Source organism: Myotis brandtii, unplaced genomic scaffold, assembly GCF_000412655.1.
Source record: "Myotis brandtii unplaced genomic scaffold, ASM41265v1 scaffold953, whole genome shotgun sequence".
In the NCBI taxonomy this organism is placed as follows: Eukaryota; Metazoa; Chordata; class Mammalia; order Chiroptera; family Vespertilionidae; genus Myotis; species Myotis brandtii.
This window is the reverse complement of record NW_005371933.1, coordinates 669,733-688,196: the sequence shown is the minus strand read 5'-3', so window position 1 is coordinate 688,196 and position 18,464 is coordinate 669,733. Positions and strand designations below refer to the sequence as shown.

The following is an 18,464-nucleotide window of genomic DNA, read 5'->3' as shown; positions in this document are numbered from 1 at the left end:
AGAAACATCGATGAGAGAGAAACATCGATCAGCTGCCTCCTGCACATCTCCCACGGGGGATGTGCCCGCAACCCAGGTACATGCCCTTGACCGGAATCGAACCTGGGACCTTTCAGTCCGCAGGCCGACACTCTATCCACTGAGCCAAACCGGTTTCGGCGAATTTTAGTCTTTCTTTAAGCTTTTGTTAATTGGAACAAGAAAAACAGCCTTTCATCTTTAATGTTAGACATTTGACAAATATGAATACATATATTTATTTAAAAAACTAATTTGTCTGAAGCTGGTTGTTATTCTTATAATGATGATATGTATATATGATATTCTCAACTATCATCGAAGTGGAAAAAATACTGTTTAAAGGGCAGATGTTACATGCTTGCTCATGGTTAGCAATTTTTTTTTTCATGAATAAGAAAATCTAAAATTTGATATTTCTCTGATGTAAATTAGACTTTCATTTTAGCACCGTTACTTTTGTTGCTCTTTCTACTTTAGGGTGAGGTAAAATTAGGACTTTTCTAACATGTTGACTTTGGGTTTCTCCAGTAATGAGTACCCTTCCTATAATTTAAAATATTCAAATGTATTTTTCTTTTGCTTGTTATGTAGTCAGTGCTAGTTACTTTAGTTGCATGTAGATATCTGAGCTAACATTATTAACTTTCAGGATATTTAGTAAATGTTGCAATTTGAGTAGATAATAACGTTAATTAAAACTAATATTTTTATAAAACTTACTTCAAATTCTTCATTCACTATTATTAAGGAGTTGATTTATTGGTGGACCAGCCATTCACCCTTGACATCTTGACATCTTTAGTGGAGCTAACCCGCTTTGAGACTTTGACTCCACGGTTTTCAGCTACTGTTCCTCCATGCTGGGTAGAAGTTCAACAAGAACAGCAGCAAAGGAGGCATCCTCAACATTTGCATCAGCAGCACCATGGAGATGCTGCTCAGCATACTAGAACTTGGAAACTACAGACTGACAGGTAAAATATTCTTCCAGGGTATTAAACTGGAAATCCATATTATATATTTTTTAGAGGCAACAGATTCTTAGATATGTATTACTGTTTCTCCTAACTTTTTATATTAATAGCTTTTGTTTGTTTTATTCCTTGCCTTAATTTTGGAAATTGCTATATTCGTACTTGTAGAATAAAATAGTGAAAATAATATACCATTGCCATTAGTTTGGCCATTCAGTCCACAAATTTAACAGTTAATGACCGGTGGAATTTATATTGTAATAGATAGACAGTAAGCAGATATTTACTATTTCATATAGTCATAAAAGATATTGAAATATATTAAAACTATGGATATAGAATAGTTGCGTGTGTACTTGTAAGAATGAGATGTAGAGAGAGCAAATTTGTCTAATATTTTTAATATAAGGGACCAAAGAAAGGCCTCCATGAAGACATTATTTCAGAGACAGTAGGATTGCAAAGATACTGGGGAGTATGTTTTATGAATTCTAGAAAGAGCAAGAAGATCATTTGTTGGAGTTCAGTGAACGTAGTGGGATTGGTCAGAGGCCAGGTCTAAAACAGCTGGTAATCAGATCATGAATGTATTTATAGGCCACAGTGAGAATTTTATGCTGAGTGAGATGGGAAGATGTTAGAGGGTTTAAGTATAGGGGTGATGTGATATAATTTACATATTAGAAGGATGCTGTAAGACTGCTGTGTTGACTGTAGATTGAGTGGTTGTGTGTGTTAGGCAGCAGTGATGGAAGCAAGGATTCTAGTTGGGATGCTGTTGTGGTAATCCATGTGAAATGGTGATGGTAGCTTGGAACATGGTGATAGTTGATAGAAGTAGTGAAAAGAGTGATCAGCTTTTGGATATGGATATAATTTGGAGGTAGAAGGAACAATATATGCTGATGTAATGAACATCTGGTGTGAGAGAAGAGTCTGGGATGACTGAGGTTTTGGATTGATGAGCTAGTTGAAAAGTGGAAATTTGTTTACTGAGATTGGAATGGATAATCATGAAGTTTGGATTTATGATAAATTTGAGCTGTCTGGTAGACATTTGGATATGAATCTGGAGTTTAGTGGAGGAGTATGCTTTGGAGATTGTTTTTGTTTTTCAGCATATATGTATATAGAATTTAAATCAGAATGGACACATTAAGAAATACAGGAAGTGCTTGTTTTAAAATGCAGATTCCTGGGACCCTACTCATAGATTTAGGGTCGGGCCCAGGAATCTACAGATAATTCTGAAGCATAATAGTCCATACTGTAAGCAAAAAGGGTTTATTAATGTACAGTTCCCAAGGCAGGTATGGATTCCTAAAGTAAGATGATTCATGGCCCTAAGTAACCTCTGGGTTGGGAGCTGCTTATCTTCTCTCCTGAATGGAGAAGCATTAAGTTTTGTTGGAGGCTAAAAATCACAGTGTAAAATGTGATATTAATTGTAATATGGTTATGGCTGAAGGAAAATTTTTGCTTTATTTAGCATATTCTTTCTTATTTGACAGCAACAGTTGGGATGAGCATGTATTTGAATTGGTTCTACCGAAGGCTTGTATGGTTGGACATGTGGACTTCAAATTCGTTTTGAACTCAAACATCACCAATATTCCACAGATACAGGTGACACTGCTGAAAAATAAAGCTCCGGGCTTAGGGAAAGTCAATGGTAAGAATGAGTCAAAATTTATATTTGAAGATTTTATCTTGTAGTTGGTTTCTTTAAAAAACTAATTCGTTGTCTAGGATTGCCAGTTCCCTCTCCTGCTCTCATCCCCTTCCCCAATATTTTCTGCTCTACTTTTGGTGATTTTACTTACAAAAGCTAATCCTGGGAATACTTTAGAGCTTTTCAGTAACTCAGTATTGTTCAGAATTGCATAAATTTTTAAATAATTTAATTATACTTTTTGGGGAAATACAGTTAGTTCCTTTGTGAATTAGTTTCACTTTTAGCATTATTAAACTTGATACATTACTCTTTTTAAGAGGAGAATTGATTGGGAAAAGGACTTTGTTATGGAAGTCATATTCTTGTAAGGTTACTAGTGAAACCCAACCTTTCATGTCATGCCAGAAATATACCCATTTCTATTCATCTTTGTCACAAATTTAGAATTTGATATATTGAATTATAAAAAGATTCTACACATTTAGCATATTGGGAACTAGATGTTACTTTTGTCAGCCTTTTCTTCTTAATAGGTTAATTGAAAAGGCAGGGGGTAATAAAAGAGTAAAATGGCTACTTTACCCAGGGGGTTAAAGACAATGAAACTTGAAATTTTTCCTATTTAAAACAATGTGTGTGTGTGTATGTGTGTGTATGAATTTTTGTATGTTTGTATCCTTTTGAAATATGACAGATTGTGATTTAATTTGGTTTAAGACTTAGACATTGATCTTTTTTAAAACTCTTTGGGTGCTTGTACTCTGCAGCCTAGGGTAAGAACTTTTAGTTCAGTTGCCAGCAAATTATTTCTTCAGGTGAATATTTTACCATGATTAAAAAAGAGATGAGTGTATGAACAATTAATTGAATCTAATTTTCTTCTTCCTGACAACCATTTTGTAGCATCTGTGATGAAAATCACAACAGTTCCCAGTTTTATAGAAAATTTTAGAATTTTAGGCACATAAATCATTGATATTAAGTAAATTAAGTTTAATATTTTTGTCCTCTAGAAACAGCAGTAGATAGGCAGATCACCTTTCCTTTGTCTCCAGCTCTTAACATTGAAGTGGAACAAAATGGAAAACCGTCCCTGGTTGATTTGAATGAAGAAATGCAGCACATGGATGTAGAGGAATCACAGTGTGAGTTACATTATAGAGCTGTTGTCCATGACAGTAAAAGGAATAGTGATCCAAATGCATCATGCTGGGCACAGATTTCCTTATGGCTTGCAAAAACTTGGTTTTGAGAACATGATTAAAAAGTAACCTGTAATTCTGCTTTGGCCAAATGCTTTAACTTTCAGCTCATCTTTTTGAACACTGCTGCGCTATTACTTGCATTATTTCTTTTTAATATGTTGGTATTTGAAATTATGTCATGGTTTTATTATTACTATTGAAAATCAAAGTGAATGTAAATAAAATGGGAATGGGAAAAAACCATAATATACCAGATAATTGATTATTATAGTTCCTTATCATGATAGTGAATTCATACTTGAACACATTCTAAGTATGGTATTTTGTGTGGTGGTAATACATGTAAATGTGAAGGAATTTGCCTATTAAATATTACACTTTACATTATCAACTACTTTAAAAGAAAATGTATATTTTTCTTTTTAGGTCTTAGATTATGTCCATTTTTAGAAGATCATAAAGAAGACATTCTATGTGGGCCAGTATGGCTTGCTAGTGGCCTTGATCTATCAGGGCATGCTGGGATGTTGACATTAACAAGTCCCAAACTTGTTAAAGGTAAGGTAACATATTTTACCAAAGCAGAATAAATAATGACCCAATTTTAAAAATAGAAAAAAAAACATGATCCAACAAAAAGTAAGATATTGTTTTATTTGGGGTTTTTATTAGCAATTCCACCAATTTCCTGGTAGCTGACATCATTTCCTTCATAAATTACTTTTTAAAAAATTTTTTTATTGATTTCAGAGAGGAAGGGAGAGGGAGAGAGAAACATCAGTGATGAGAGAAAATCATTGATTGACTGCCCCCTGCATGCCCCCTACTGGGGATCCAGTCTGCAACCCAGGCATGTGCCCTAGACCAGATTTGAACCCAGGACACTCCAGTCCGCAGGCTGACACTCTATCCACTGAGCCAGACCAGCTAGGGCATAAATGACTATTTTTATGTGAAATTTTCTGACCCTACTTTCTTTGTCTGAGAGGTCTTAGTGCTTTTTGAAAAAGCATAAAGTGAATACAGGGTGACTTTTGTGCGATCTAACAAAGCTCTTTAAAGTTGCCAGATATGCCCTGACATGTATCCCTTTCCCATCAGTTGGAGAGTTCTGTGTCTTTGGCATGTTTACTGTATATTGTTAAAATATAGTCTCTGAAGATGGTTTTTATAGAAGAGTGTTCTTGATACGTATCAGATGTAACATTTTGAGTGTCTCAAGTAAACATAAATTATAATTAATGTATACTTTAAAATAATTGGCAATTATATAGATAATAGATATTGCAGTAGGACTCTTATTTTAGCTTCTCCCAGTTTCCCAAGGGTGAAAAAAAAAAAAGCCAACAAACAAAATACCCCCTTATTATTAAAGTAAATTTGGAGGTGGGGTGGGGTGTGGAGATCCTTTCCCAAACCAAGAAAATATCTGACCATCTAAATAACTTTTAATTTACATATGCTTCCTTCATAATGTTTATCTACATTCACACATATACCTTTAGTTCTGGTCAAGGGCATATACCTGGTTTGCAGGCTCGATCCTTATCCCAGGTGTGGGAGGGAACCAATTGATGTGTCTCTCTCACATTGATGTTTCTCTCTGTCTCTCCTCCTCCCTCCACTCTCTCTGAAGATCAATGGAAAAATATCCTTGAGTGAGGATTAACAAAAAACAAAATAAACAAAAAAGAAGGTAATAGTGTAGTGCTAGCATGGTAGACAGGCAGATCCGTGGAAAACAACAAAGGTTATAATCACAGGAAAATTTAATATCTGTTGGTGCAGCAATAGGCTGATGGTTTGCTGATGAGTGTATTAATTTGATCCATGCAGTTATATGTTTAAGCTACCTTTGAGGTCGGTACTATTATTTTCATTTTACGTTTGAAGGAATTGAACCACAGAGAGGTTAATTTGTCATATACCTTATAAATGGCAGTCATTATTCAAACCCAGGTAATGACCCCAAAACCTTCGCTTTTTCAACTATTAATACTATAATGTTTATTTGTATGGGTGTGCATGGATGCATAAAAGGATTGTGTGGATACACATATGGGTGGTGCCTTAATGACAGTTTTTTTCTTTGTATTTATCTGTGGTTCATAAAAATTTCTTAGAATCATTAACTTTTTGGGGAAAATATGCCCAACAGCTAAAAATTTTTTTCTTAATGCTACTCATGTAACTCCTATGCTTTTTGTTTTTTGGCTACCAATTGAATATAGGAAGGTATTCAATTATATTATACTAAAATAGCAGTGTAATATTGAAAGAATTCTGAACTGTGTGTTTTCTTTTTTTTAAATGTTTTTTTTTAACTTTCATTATGAAGATAAAAAACAATTTGCCCTTTTGGTGATTCAGTTATTTATCCCATTCTATGCTGCTCCTCTAGGTATGGCAGGAGGAAAATATCGTTCGTTTTTAATCCATGTCAAGGCAGTGAATGAACGAGGAACAGATGAGATCTGTAACGGCGGCATGCGTCCTGTAGTAAGACTTCCATCCCTGAAACATCAGAGTAACAAGGGTTATTCACTTGCTTCACTCTTGGCAAAAGTTGCAGCAGTCAAGGTATGAAACAGTTATTTTGAACTATAACAATTCTGTTTTAGACATTGTAGATGAGATTTGACACACTGTTGGAAGTAGTATGACCATTGTGTGTTTTTTTCAGCAGATCATTAGTTTGTATTTTTTTTTTTTACAGTGACTTAAAAAATATTGAAAAGAAAATATTTTGAATTAACTTTAAGCAAACTACGTAAATTGCATAAGGTATATTTGGTAAGGAGTAATTGTTAGCTAGTACCTCCCTTTACATTATTTTAGGTCATAATATTTATTTCTTTAAGTGAGAAAGTTTGATTTAATGCCTGTTACTGGTAACTCATCACTTTTTTTTTTTTTGATTATGTAGAAAGAGAAGTTGGGGAGTGATAAATTGTAATATTCATGGTTGATTTTCTGCAACTAGTTAGTCTCTTCAAAATTGTCTGATCTTGGGTTTTCCTAAAGTTTATAGAGAATTTGTTTATCATCATTATTCATAGGCAACAGTAGCAATATCAGTAATACCAATCATCTTATGATTATACAGGTTTTCTAATTTTTCAAGGACTTCTGTGCACTGTATCTGACTTAATCCTTAAAAATAAATGAGATAGGCAGAGCAGGTGCAAGTATTATTTCCATTTTTCATATTGAGAGTGAGTGAACCGCTGGAGCCAGGTGGGTCAATTGGTTGGAGCATCTTCCCGTGCACCATAGAAGGTTGCAGGTTTGATTCCCAGTCAAGGCACATACCTAGGTTGTGGGTTTGATCCCCAGTGGGGGCACCTCTGGGAAGCAAAGCATCGATGTTTCTCTCTTTCTCCCCCTTCCTCTCTCTAAAATCAATTTAAAAAATCTTCCAGTGTGGATTAAAAAAATTGTTTTTGAAAGTGAGTGAACATTAGAGATTGGGAGCTGTCATATCTCATGTAGCTTCTAAGTGCTGTAGCTGGGACTTGGATTCAGGATGTTGGCATTATAATCTTAACCATTGGGTATTAACTTTAATAACTATGTCTTTTTCTCTTCTATTATAATTCTGAGGGAAATTAGTCATTTACTGAATATAAGGTAAAAACTCATTTTAATTTAAGATTTATGTTATGATAGTCATAATTTAGTTATTGTCCTTTATTTGAAAACTTAATAGTAAATACTTTATAGTATAATTTGTTCATTCAATTATTTACTTTTGTACATTTAGGAAAAATCATCTAATGTTAAGAATGAAAATGCAAGTGGCACTCGTAAAGCTGAAAACCTCCGGGGTTGTGACTTACTTCAAGAGGTCTCAGTCACAATTCGAAGATTTAAGAAAACGTCAATTTCTAAGGAAAGGTAACCTCATTCCCTTTCCCTATTATTCTTATAGTAATTAAAGTACATACAAAAGAAGAATAAATATACTAACAATATTTTAAAATCTAACTTGAAAAATCTTTTAAAATTTTCATTTCTTTTATTAAGAACTTGTAATCTCATTCAGGGATGAATTATCTTTCTACTTCATTGGTTTAACCCTAGTGTCTATATACTGCTTGGTATATACCAGGAATACAATATTTGTAGCATGAGGAAAGAAATAAATAATTTGAAGTTTTACTCACTATGTCAGAATATAATACATTATTATTAACTTTATTTCTTTTAAAACTTTCTACAAGCCAAGTATTGCTTACATACTATTTTAAATCTCTTAATACCATAACATTAAGTTCAGAGGCTGACATTTCACTGTAATATTTATTTTCAAAAGTTTTTTAAAAAAATTGTGATATTCATGATTTTGCCCTGGCTGGTGTGGCTCAGTTGGTTGAGCATCGTCCTGTGCACCGAGATGTTGCCGGTTCAATTCCTGGTCAGGGCATATGCCCAGGTTGCAGGCTCCCTCCCCAGGAGGAGGAGGTATGCAGGAGGCAGCTGATGAATGCTTCTGTGTCTCATCAGTATTTCTTTTTGTCTCTCCTTCTCACTGCCTCTCTCTAAAAAATGTAAAAGTCATTGAAACATATTAAAAAATTGTAATATTTATGATTTAAAATGAAGCATATGACCAACCAGCTTGTGATAGCTCTAGTCTGTTTTATTTTGGTTGTTAATGTATTTATATTTTCTTTTTTGTAGAGTACAACGATGTGCCATGTTACAGTTTTCAGAATTTCATGAGAAGCTTCTTAACACCCTTTGTAGAAAAGCAGATGATGATGGCCAAATCACAGAACATGCCCAGAGCCTCGTGTTGGATACTCTTTGTTGGTTAGCAGGAGTACATTCCAATGGACCTGGAAGGTTAATAAATAAGATTTTACTACCGCTGATGATTGCTTTTTGGATGTTATGAATGCAAGTTCAAATGTGTGCTATTGTTTTGCAGCTCAAAGGAAGGAAATGAGAGCTTGCTTTCAAAAACACGAAAATGTCTCTCGGATATTGTACGTGTTTGCTTCTTTGAGGCAGGACGAAGCATAGCCCATAAGTGTGCCCGATTTCTAGCCTTGTGCATTAGGTTGGTGTTTTTTTAATTTGAAAGTTTACTTTGTAGACGCAGCTGCAGTTTGGCAGGTGATACCTTGTCTCTAATGCAGCAGTTCTCAACCTGTGGGTCGCGACCCCTTTGGGGGTCGAACAACCCTTTCACAGGGGTCGCCTAAGACCATCAGAAAACACACATATAATTACATATTGTTTTTGTGATTAATCACTATGCTTTAATTATGTTCAATTTGTAACAGTGAAAATATCAGATATTTACATTATGATTCATAACAATAGCAAAATTACAGTTATGAAGTAGCAACGAAAATAATTTTATGGTTGGGGGTCACCACAACATGAGGAACTGTATTAAAGGGTCGCGGCATTAGGAAGGTTGAGAACCACTGCTCTAGTGTAATATGAACCTTGTTGAATGTATGTATAACTTAAAAGAATTTGTAAAAGTTGATGAGATTCTAAGAAAGAATTTAGGGTTTTTAGGGGGAAATGTTATGTTAAATAAACCTATTAGTAAATAGGCTTCTCTGCCTATTAGTAGCAGTTTAGGTAGTTTGGTAAGGGGAACTCTTTCCCCACCTTTACTCTTACTCTCCCTGGTTGTCTTTGGATCCTTCACCCGAAGCCTTGTTCCCTGTTATATGACAGTCTTACCAGGTTTATTTGTAATATTGACCAGATCATTTTCTCTAGATCCTGAGACTCTTACGTAGGAGTGTTTAAAAGCTAATAGTCAATATTGACTGTACCTGCCTGTCAGTCCCTTTTGGTAAAGTGAATGGTTTAATGCATAAGAAAACAGTTACAAAGACCCTTTGTATAACTAGTCCTTACTATCTTTTTGCCTGTTTATAGGGCCCTAAGGCAGATTTTTATTGTGATTAGTATGAATACATTTAGAAGATTTTTAAAAGAACCGCACCATGTTTCAGTTGAATTTGGATCTTGAGTATCAATGCATTTACATTTTTTCTTTTAAAACTTTTCAGTAATGGAAAATGTGACCCATGTCAACCAGGATTTGGATCTGTTCTATTGAAGGCTTTACTTGATAATATGTCATTTTTACCTGCAGCTGCAACTGGTGGTATGTGAAATTAGTTTAATCACTAGTAACTGTAGTCGTGGGAAATATTTCACAATATACTTAGGATTATTTAATAACTTTTTTGTCGATTTCCCCTTTTTTTCTGTAGCTTATCTTTTTAAGTGGTTGTGTTCTGATTGGGTGGGCAGGTACTTTCTGTTTAATAATATTGCTAGGAAAAAGTGGGATAGATAAGTATAAATATCAAATAATCTTAATATATACATTTTCTAATTTCATTGAAATTATTGAGTTTGGTGGTGTTTTTACTGACTATAGATCAGATATCACAAACTGAAATGCTAGTAAGTGATCAGAGAGGTGTGTGATTGGTAGCAGCTATAGTCAACTGAAATTCTCTAAAAGGGGCCAGTGGGGTTTTTTTTAGCACCTGAAGACTGGTAATGTCATTTAAGAATGAATGTAATTATGAAGTAGGAATTGAGAAAGCAATCCCCTAAAGTAGCATATGCATAAGGTAATGAAGATTAAAAGTTTTTTAAAATGTCTTTTGCTGTTTTATATTGTTATTGTGAAAGGATACTGATATGCCCTTTTAAACCTAATGCTGTATTTTTAGTAGCCATTTCTTACTGTGTTTTCTTTTATAAATGACCAACCCATTCAACATGTTATCTCAATGAGATAAATATATTTCATAAGGATTTGATCTTTGTGGTATACCAGGAAATAAAGCTTTCTCAAAGTTATTTGGTAAATGGGTATTATCACTATCTTAATTTATTATTAATTTTTAAAAATACATTTTTACTGATTTCAGAGAGGAAGGGAGAGGGAGAGAGAGATAGAAACATCACTGGGGATCAAGCCTGCAACTTGGCCATGTGCCCTAACTGGAATCAAACCATGACCTCCTGGTTCATAAGTCGATGCTCAACCACTGAGCCTCTTCGGCTAGGCACTATCTTAATTTAGATAGTCTGTTTATATTTACTTTGAACATATAGTGGACAAAACTCTTAACTCTATGTTATATAGAGTAGGATATTTTGGACTTGATCACTTTAATAGTCTTCTTTGTTTAAAATATTTTGTTGACAGTAGCCTTAGAGGGTAAGATGCTTAAATTTTGGTGTGTACTTACTTAGATACCTCAAATTTTATCAAAGAGTCTTAAAATACATCACCACAATCATCTTTTAAGCAATGTTGGTCTGTATTTAACTGGCAGTATAGAATAACTATACTGCATTCACTTGCTTAGTAAGGTGTGTTAGTTGTAACTCAATGATGCCATCCATTGTTCTTGAAAATTTTAGAGCTACAGAGAAACAGTATTTCAGGATGGATGGCTTGAAGGCCCTGACATCTTTACACTTTTCTAACTATTCCAAAATGTCCCTCAGAGTCATCTCATGTTATTGAAAATCTAAATGTGTAGTTAGCCTGATATACTGATCAAAAATGTGATTGATGTGATTGAAATTCTTTGTCAGTGTCCTCTTAGTCATACAAGGAGGTTGGTCCTTCTTTGTAAATTGCAAGTTGTAAGAAAGTCTAGGAAAAGGAGACACTGATAAATATGTAATCTGAAGTTTTCTTTGTTAGAGAAAAATGAGGAGATGTTGATTTTTGTTGTTTTTAGGTTCTGTCTATTGGTATTTTGTCTTACTGAATTATGTTAAAGATGAAGATTTGGCTGGGTGCAGTACAGCTTGCGCATCTTTGCTTACTGCTGTGTCCAGACAGTTACAGGACAGGCTAACGCCAATGGAGGCTTTACTTCAGACAAGGTATTTTAATAGATATAATGACTAATAGTGGGCCTTTCTGGACATGGAACCACCTTTGCATAGTACTGTCACATATATATTTGCTTAAAAACCATTTTTCTTACAAAAATGTATTTAAATTATACCTAACCTTTTTCCAAATGATATTTAGCCTAAGGTTTTCTTTTCCCATTTTTTTCTTCTTCTTTTTTTTCTGAAATGATTCTCTTTAACAGTTTTGAAAGTCCTGAAGATTGTTATTCATAAGGCTAATAATAAGAAAATATTTAAAAGTTCTATTTCTTGCTAATGGAAGAAGGATTTAAGATAATTTGTTTCTCTATTGTTAAAACTTCATAGGCAGAATTATGTAAGTCACTTATAGTCCTTAACTAGTATTCTTTATCTCCTGATTAATTACCTAAAACTTCAACATAATGAAATAAGAAATTGAGTGGTACAATGGTTTTGTAACATTTTTAAATTGGAAATCTCGATTTTGATGAAATTTTACTCAAAGCCTTTGTACTTTTTCCTGTCAACAAATGTGATTGTGGTGAGGAATGGCTGCCTCATATCTCTTCCATGCTTCAATCTGCAGAAGAAGATTCAGTCTGGATTCATTAGCTGCCAGCTTATTGGAATCACATTTGTTGACTCTTTCTGGACCTTGTCTTTTGGAGTATAGGTTTACAGGGATCACAGTTGAGATTCACTGAATTTAATGGGTTAAACCTGGTTAGCATCTCTTTCTGCCCTGTCTCAAACTTCTTTTAAAACCAAGTAAATAGATAATTTGTTAATTAGATGGCTGACAGAAAAATTTTTAGGACATTATTTTATTTTTCAGATATGGATTATATAGCTCACCATTTGATCCAGTCCTCTTTGATTTAGAAATGAATGGCTCTACTTGTAAAAATGTATACAACAGCAGCATTGGTGTTCAATCAGATGAAATTGATTTGTCGGATGTCCTTTCAGGTAGTAACTTCTTTTATTAAAGGAATTTCTGGATTTTAAAACTTGTATTTAAGCTACCGTTGCATTCATAGATTATAGTTACTATGTTTTATCTTTAAAAACTAAAATTTAGAACTTAACATATGTGAATCACTAACTATTTGACTTTCCTACTTAATCTCCCACCCACCATTATTAAGGCTGTTTTTGAAAGAGTTATGAACTTGTTTTTTATGTTTCATTGCATGTCAGTTTGACTTTAATACTTAAAAGAGACTATTTAAAATTTTATTATTTGTTGTAGTCTTTTCACTTTTATTTGGCGTGTTTTTGCTATCTTTAAAATAAAAGAACATATTTTATATTAAAAATAAAATTAATATGTACTCATGTAATAAGCAAAGATGCAGAAAGAAAAATAATTTTCTGCATCTACCGTTACACCCTACTGAGGAAAACTTTGTGCACATTGTTATATGTATTGTATACATTTCTGAAGAATATACTTTTAGGATTGAATGGACTATAACATCCTTATAATAAAAGGGTTATATGCAAATTGACCCTAGTGGAGTAATGACTCGTCACTATGACATGCACTGACCACCAGGGGGCAGACACTCAATGCAGGAGCTGCCCCCTGGTGGTCAGTGCGCTCCCACAGGGGGAGCTCCAGTCAGTCACCAGCCAGGCTGAGGACTGCGAGTGCAGCAGCGGGTGGCAGGAGCCTTTTCTGCCTCCTTGGCAGCACTAAGGATGTCCGACTACAGCCTAGGCCCGCTCCCCCTAATTTCCTTGATTAGTCCTTTGAACTTCCCTTAAGTAAAACATAGCACTTTAAAAAAGTTCAATTGTATAATTAGTTGTTTAATGAAATAACCTTTGATACAGAAAATGTATTCCATGAGAACTGGGGCCTGTCCTTTTACTCTCGTATTAAGTGCTCAATAAATATATTTTTTTAAGACATGTGTCAGACCCTATATTAGGCACTGATGGGAGGTTGGAAAATAAGGTTATAGCAGTTTAATGTTGCTTTTTAAAAAATATATATATATATATTCTTAATTGATTTCGGAGAGTAAGGGAGAGAGATAGAGAGATAGAAACATCAATGATGAGAGAGAATCATTGATTGGCTGCCTCCTGCACATCCCCTACTGGCGGGGGTTTGGGGGGTTGAGCCAGCAATCCAGGCATGTGCCCTTGGCCCGAATTGAACCTGGGACCCTTTAGTCTGCAGGCTGATGCTCTATCCACTGAGCCAAACCGGCTAGGGCTACTGTTGCTTTTAATTTAGTCTTTCAGTTGTTGGTAGCAGTTTTTATATATCCTCATTTTTTCCATCTTGAGTTTCTGTTTCACTTTAGCTGTTAGTTATGTTTAAAGTAGTATTAACTCCAGAAAATTGAAAGAACTAAAGATAACCTTTCCCCTTACTACATACACCCTTATTTCTTTTGTGTTCATCCACCCATTTTTCTTGCTGTGGTTTTATTGCTATGCTTTTATTGTTCACACTAGAGGCCTGGTGCATGAATTTGTGCACCAGTGGGGTCCCTCGGCCTGGCCTGTGGGATCGGGCTGAAACCGGCGCTCTGACATCCCGTGAGGGGTCCCAGATTGTGAGAGGGTGCAGGCCAGGCTGAGGGACCCCACTGGTGCACAATCGGGCCGGGGAGGGATGCGGGAGGTTGGCCAGCCGGGGAGGGACCGCGGGAGGGCTCCAGGGTGTATCTGGCCCTCTTGCTCAGTCCCGATTGGCTGGACCCCAGTAGCAAGCTAACCTACCAGTCAGAGCGCCTGCTCCGTGTTGGTCAGGGCATGTCATAGACACTGGTCGACCGGTCAACTGTTTGTCCCCTGGAGGGCAGTGCATGTCATAGCGAGTGGTTGAGCGATCTTAGCATATCATTAGCATATTATGCTTTGATTGGTTGAACGGACGACCGGACACTTAGCATAAATAGGCTTTTATTATATAGGATAGTTGTGACCATGTGATTTTTTTTTTTTTTTTACTGTATGTGCTAACTTAAACTACGATTATAAAGTAGTATGCCTCATTTTAGAAAATTGACAATATATACAAATAAAAAGAAACATTTAGAGATCTTGTTTATACTTTGGAATGTTTATTTATTTATTTAGTGTCATATTTTATACAGTTGATATCATAGATTGTATTCTGATTTTATGCATACTTAACAGATTGGGCAATAGCTATTGTAAGTAGCTGGTTTATTATTTTTTTCTCACTTAAAATCTATATCACTCGTATTATTTCTTGTTAATGTGAATGGACACTGAGTTGCTTTTATGCAACTCTGCTTTTGTAACAAGGACAGTATCTTCTGCTGTGAGTTTTCATAATACCATGTCAATTGTGAAGCATTATGTAAGGGTTGTGTGTTTGTTTATACGCCATCTGTAATTAAAATTGGACTAGCACTATAATTCTCATATGACTTTTGCCTTTTAAAGATTTATTCACATATTATAAAACTTGTGTCTTTTCTGCATTAGGAAATGGGAAGGTCAGTAGTTGCACAGCTGCTGAGGGTAGTTTCACATCTCTCACTGGTCTTCTAGAAGTTGAACCCCTACACTTTACTTGTGTGTCAACTAGTGATGGAACGAGAATTGAAAGGGATGATGCAAGTACGTTTACTGGTATATACCTTCTTTTATTATATACATTATTTTATTATATATTATAAGCTATAATAAATATTAAGTGATATATATGGATTTAAATATCTGTTTACAGTACTTAAAAGTTTCTTAACTGTCATGCTAAGTAGAAATTTATTAATAGGAATGGAGTTTTATACTTTCTAAATCTATTCATAGGATTTTTTTTTCTTAACCTCTAGTGCACTACTTTAAATCTTAACTTTTTTTTATGTGTGTGCATATTGAGAAGTTTTTTTAATTTGGAAAATATTAAACGTAATGAAAATAGAGGGAAGAGGAAGAATACAATAGACTTTATATTTCCATTATCCAGTTTCAATAATCATCAGTTGATGTCAGTCTTGTGTGTATTTTTGGCATCATATTATTTTATTTCTTTCAGTTGAAATTAAAGGTATATTTGGTGCAATGCTTTGAGAAGTGTGAGATGAGTTTAAAGCAAGTTTAAAGCAACTTCAGATTTATGAACCAATATTTGAGTATGTTGAATAGTGTGGTTTTGCTGATGTTTTAAATGAATAATCAACGGGATGTCTCATTTTGTATATCTTTATTATCTTCTAAAACTTTAACAGAAAGTAAAAGCAATTTGCAAGAGAAGTCATGAAAAAATTTAAACTTGTCCTTGGCTTCACAATGGCAAAGGGTTTTACAAGAAACTTATTAGTTCTTTTTTTCTAAAATACATTTTATTGATTTTTTACAGAGAAGAAGGGAGAGGGATAGAGAGTTAGAAACATCGATGAGAGAGATCGATCAGCTGCCTCCTGCACGCCCCCCAGTGGGGATGTGCCCGCAACCAAGATACATGCCCTTGACCGGAATCGAACCTGGGACCCTTGAGTCCGCAGGCCGACGCTCTATCCACTGAGCCAAACCGGCTAGTTCTTTATTTGAGTACTTTTTATATAGAATCATCTTATATCTTCCAATTGTGGAAGTAACTACTAAGTGAAATTCATGGCTTATGTATAATGATGATAGTTTCAATTTATTTTTTTTTATTTTAAATATATTTTATTGATTTTTTACAGAGAGGAAGGGAGAGAGATAGAGAGTCAGAAACATCGATGAGAGAGAAACATCGATCAGCTGCCTCCTGCACATCTCCCACTGGGGATGTGCCCACAACCCAGGTACATGCCCTTGACCGGAATCGAACCTGGGACCCTCCAGTCCGCAGGCCGACGCTCTATCCACTGAGCCAAACCGGTTTCGGCTATGATAATGATAGTTTCAATTTAAAATTAAATTAAATTGTAATGTTTCTTTTACATGCAGATGCCAAAAGGGTCAAAATTTGTTTTTGTTTTCTTGGACTATAATAGTCACTTTTGTACAAATTTATGTTTATACTGCAATAGGCATGACAAGAAATTGAACTTTCAGATATTCTTTAGTTGTAACTTAAATTCTTTCTTAGAACTATCATAAAATTATCTAAGATTTTTATTTAAGAAAATTAATGTGTTTGAATAAGAAGTTTTAAAAATTAAAACCGATAAAAGAGTAGGTTTAATAAATAAAAGCATTCCTTCACATTGCCCACCATTTCCTCTCCTGCAAAGGAAGCCACGGAACTGTTTTTTGTTTGTTTGTTTGTTTCTGAAGGTAGTCCATGCCTATACAAGCAGTTACCTCTGTATTCTATTCAGGCTGAGACTACCTATAGCAGAAAGATTTTTATTAAACACTAGAGGCCTGGTGCACGAAATTCGTGCACGGGAAGGGGGGTCCCCTCAGCTTGGCCTGCACCCTCTCCAATCTGGGAACCCTCAGGACCTCTGGCTCCTAACTGCTCACCTGCCGGCCTGATCCCCCTAACTGCTCTCCCCTGCCTGCTTGATCGCCTCTAACCACCTCTGCCTCAGCCCCTGTGGGTTTGTGTCTCCGATCTGGCCCCCAGCAGCCCCAGCACCGTGGTGGTGAGCTTTGGGGTTGCTGGGTGCCGGAGCTGCTGGGTGCCAGGCCTGTGGGTTTGTGTCTCTGATCAGGCCCCCAGCAGCCCCAGCACCACAGTGGCTGGCCTTGGGGTTGCTGGGTGCCGGAGCTGCTGGGTGCCAGTCCTGCAGGTTTGTGTCTCTGATCAGGCCCCCAGCAGCCCCAGCACCACAGTGGCTGGCCTTGGGGTTGCTGGGTGCCGGAGCTGCTGGGTGCCAGGCCTGTGGGTTTGTGTCTCTGATCAGGCCCCCAGCAGCCCCAGCACCACAGTGGCTGGCCTTGGGGTTGCTGGGTGCCGGAGCTGCTGGGTGCCAGGCCTGTGGGTTTGTGTCTCTGATCAGGCCCCCAGCAGCCCCAGCACCACAGTGGCTGGCCTTGGGGTTGCTGGGTGCCGGAGCTGCTGGGTGCCAGGCCTGTGGGTTTGTGTCTCTGATCAGGCCCCCAGCAGCCCCAGCACCACAGTGGCTGGCCTTGGGGTTGCTGGGTGCCGGAGCTGCTGGGTGCCAGGCCTGTGGGTTTGTGTCTCTGATCAGGCCCCCAGCAGCCCCAGCACCACAGTGGCTGGCCTTGGGGTTGCTGGGTGCCGGAGCTGCTGGGTGCCAGGCCTGTGGGTTTGTGTCTCTGATCAGGCCCCCAGCAGCCCCAGCACCACAGTGGCTGGCCTTGGGGTTGCTGGGTGCCGGAGCTGCTGGGTGCCAGGCCTGTGGGTTTGTGTCTCTGATCAGGCCCCCAGCAGCCCCAGCACCACAGTGGCTGGCCTTGGGGTTGCTGGGTGCCGGAGCTGCTGGGTGCCAGGCCTGTGGGTTTGTGTCTCTGATCAGGCCCCCAGCAGCCCCAGCACCACAGTGGCTGGCCTTGGGGTTGCTGGGTGCCGGAGCTGCTGGGTGCCAGTCCTGCAGGTTTATGTCTCTGATCCCCCCAGCAGCCCCAGCACCATGATGGCGGGGCTTAGGGCTGCTGGGTGCTGGGCTCTGTGTGTTTGTGTCTCCCATCTGGCCCCCAGCAGCCCCAAGCACTGCCTGGCCGCTATGGTCGTGGCCATCTTTGTTGGGTTAATTTGCATACTCGCCCTGATTGGCTGGTGGGTGTAGAGTGATGAACAATTTGCATGTTTCT

General features: G+C 36.9%; 1 protein-coding gene across 1 annotated transcript in view; it reads left to right on the top strand.

The window, feature by feature from the left end:
• The window catches only part of BIRC6 (baculoviral IAP repeat containing 6), a 161,298-nt gene that overhangs the window by 33,409 nt on the left and 109,425 nt on the right, over nt 1-18,464 (top strand). The window contains exons 11-22 of the mRNA XM_014533188.1: nt 770-995; nt 2,507-2,667; nt 3,684-3,815; nt 4,302-4,433; nt 6,277-6,455; nt 7,639-7,772; nt 8,559-8,723; nt 8,809-8,940; nt 9,917-10,014; nt 11,621-11,768; nt 12,598-12,731; nt 15,237-15,383. Coding sequence (XP_014388674.1) covers nt 770-995; nt 2,507-2,667; nt 3,684-3,815; nt 4,302-4,433; nt 6,277-6,455; nt 7,639-7,772; nt 8,559-8,723; nt 8,809-8,940; nt 9,917-10,014; nt 11,621-11,768; nt 12,598-12,731; nt 15,237-15,383 — 1,788 coding nt within the window. The remainder of the gene's footprint in view (nt 1-769; nt 996-2,506; nt 2,668-3,683; nt 3,816-4,301; nt 4,434-6,276; nt 6,456-7,638; nt 7,773-8,558; nt 8,724-8,808; nt 8,941-9,916; nt 10,015-11,620; nt 11,769-12,597; nt 12,732-15,236; nt 15,384-18,464) is intronic.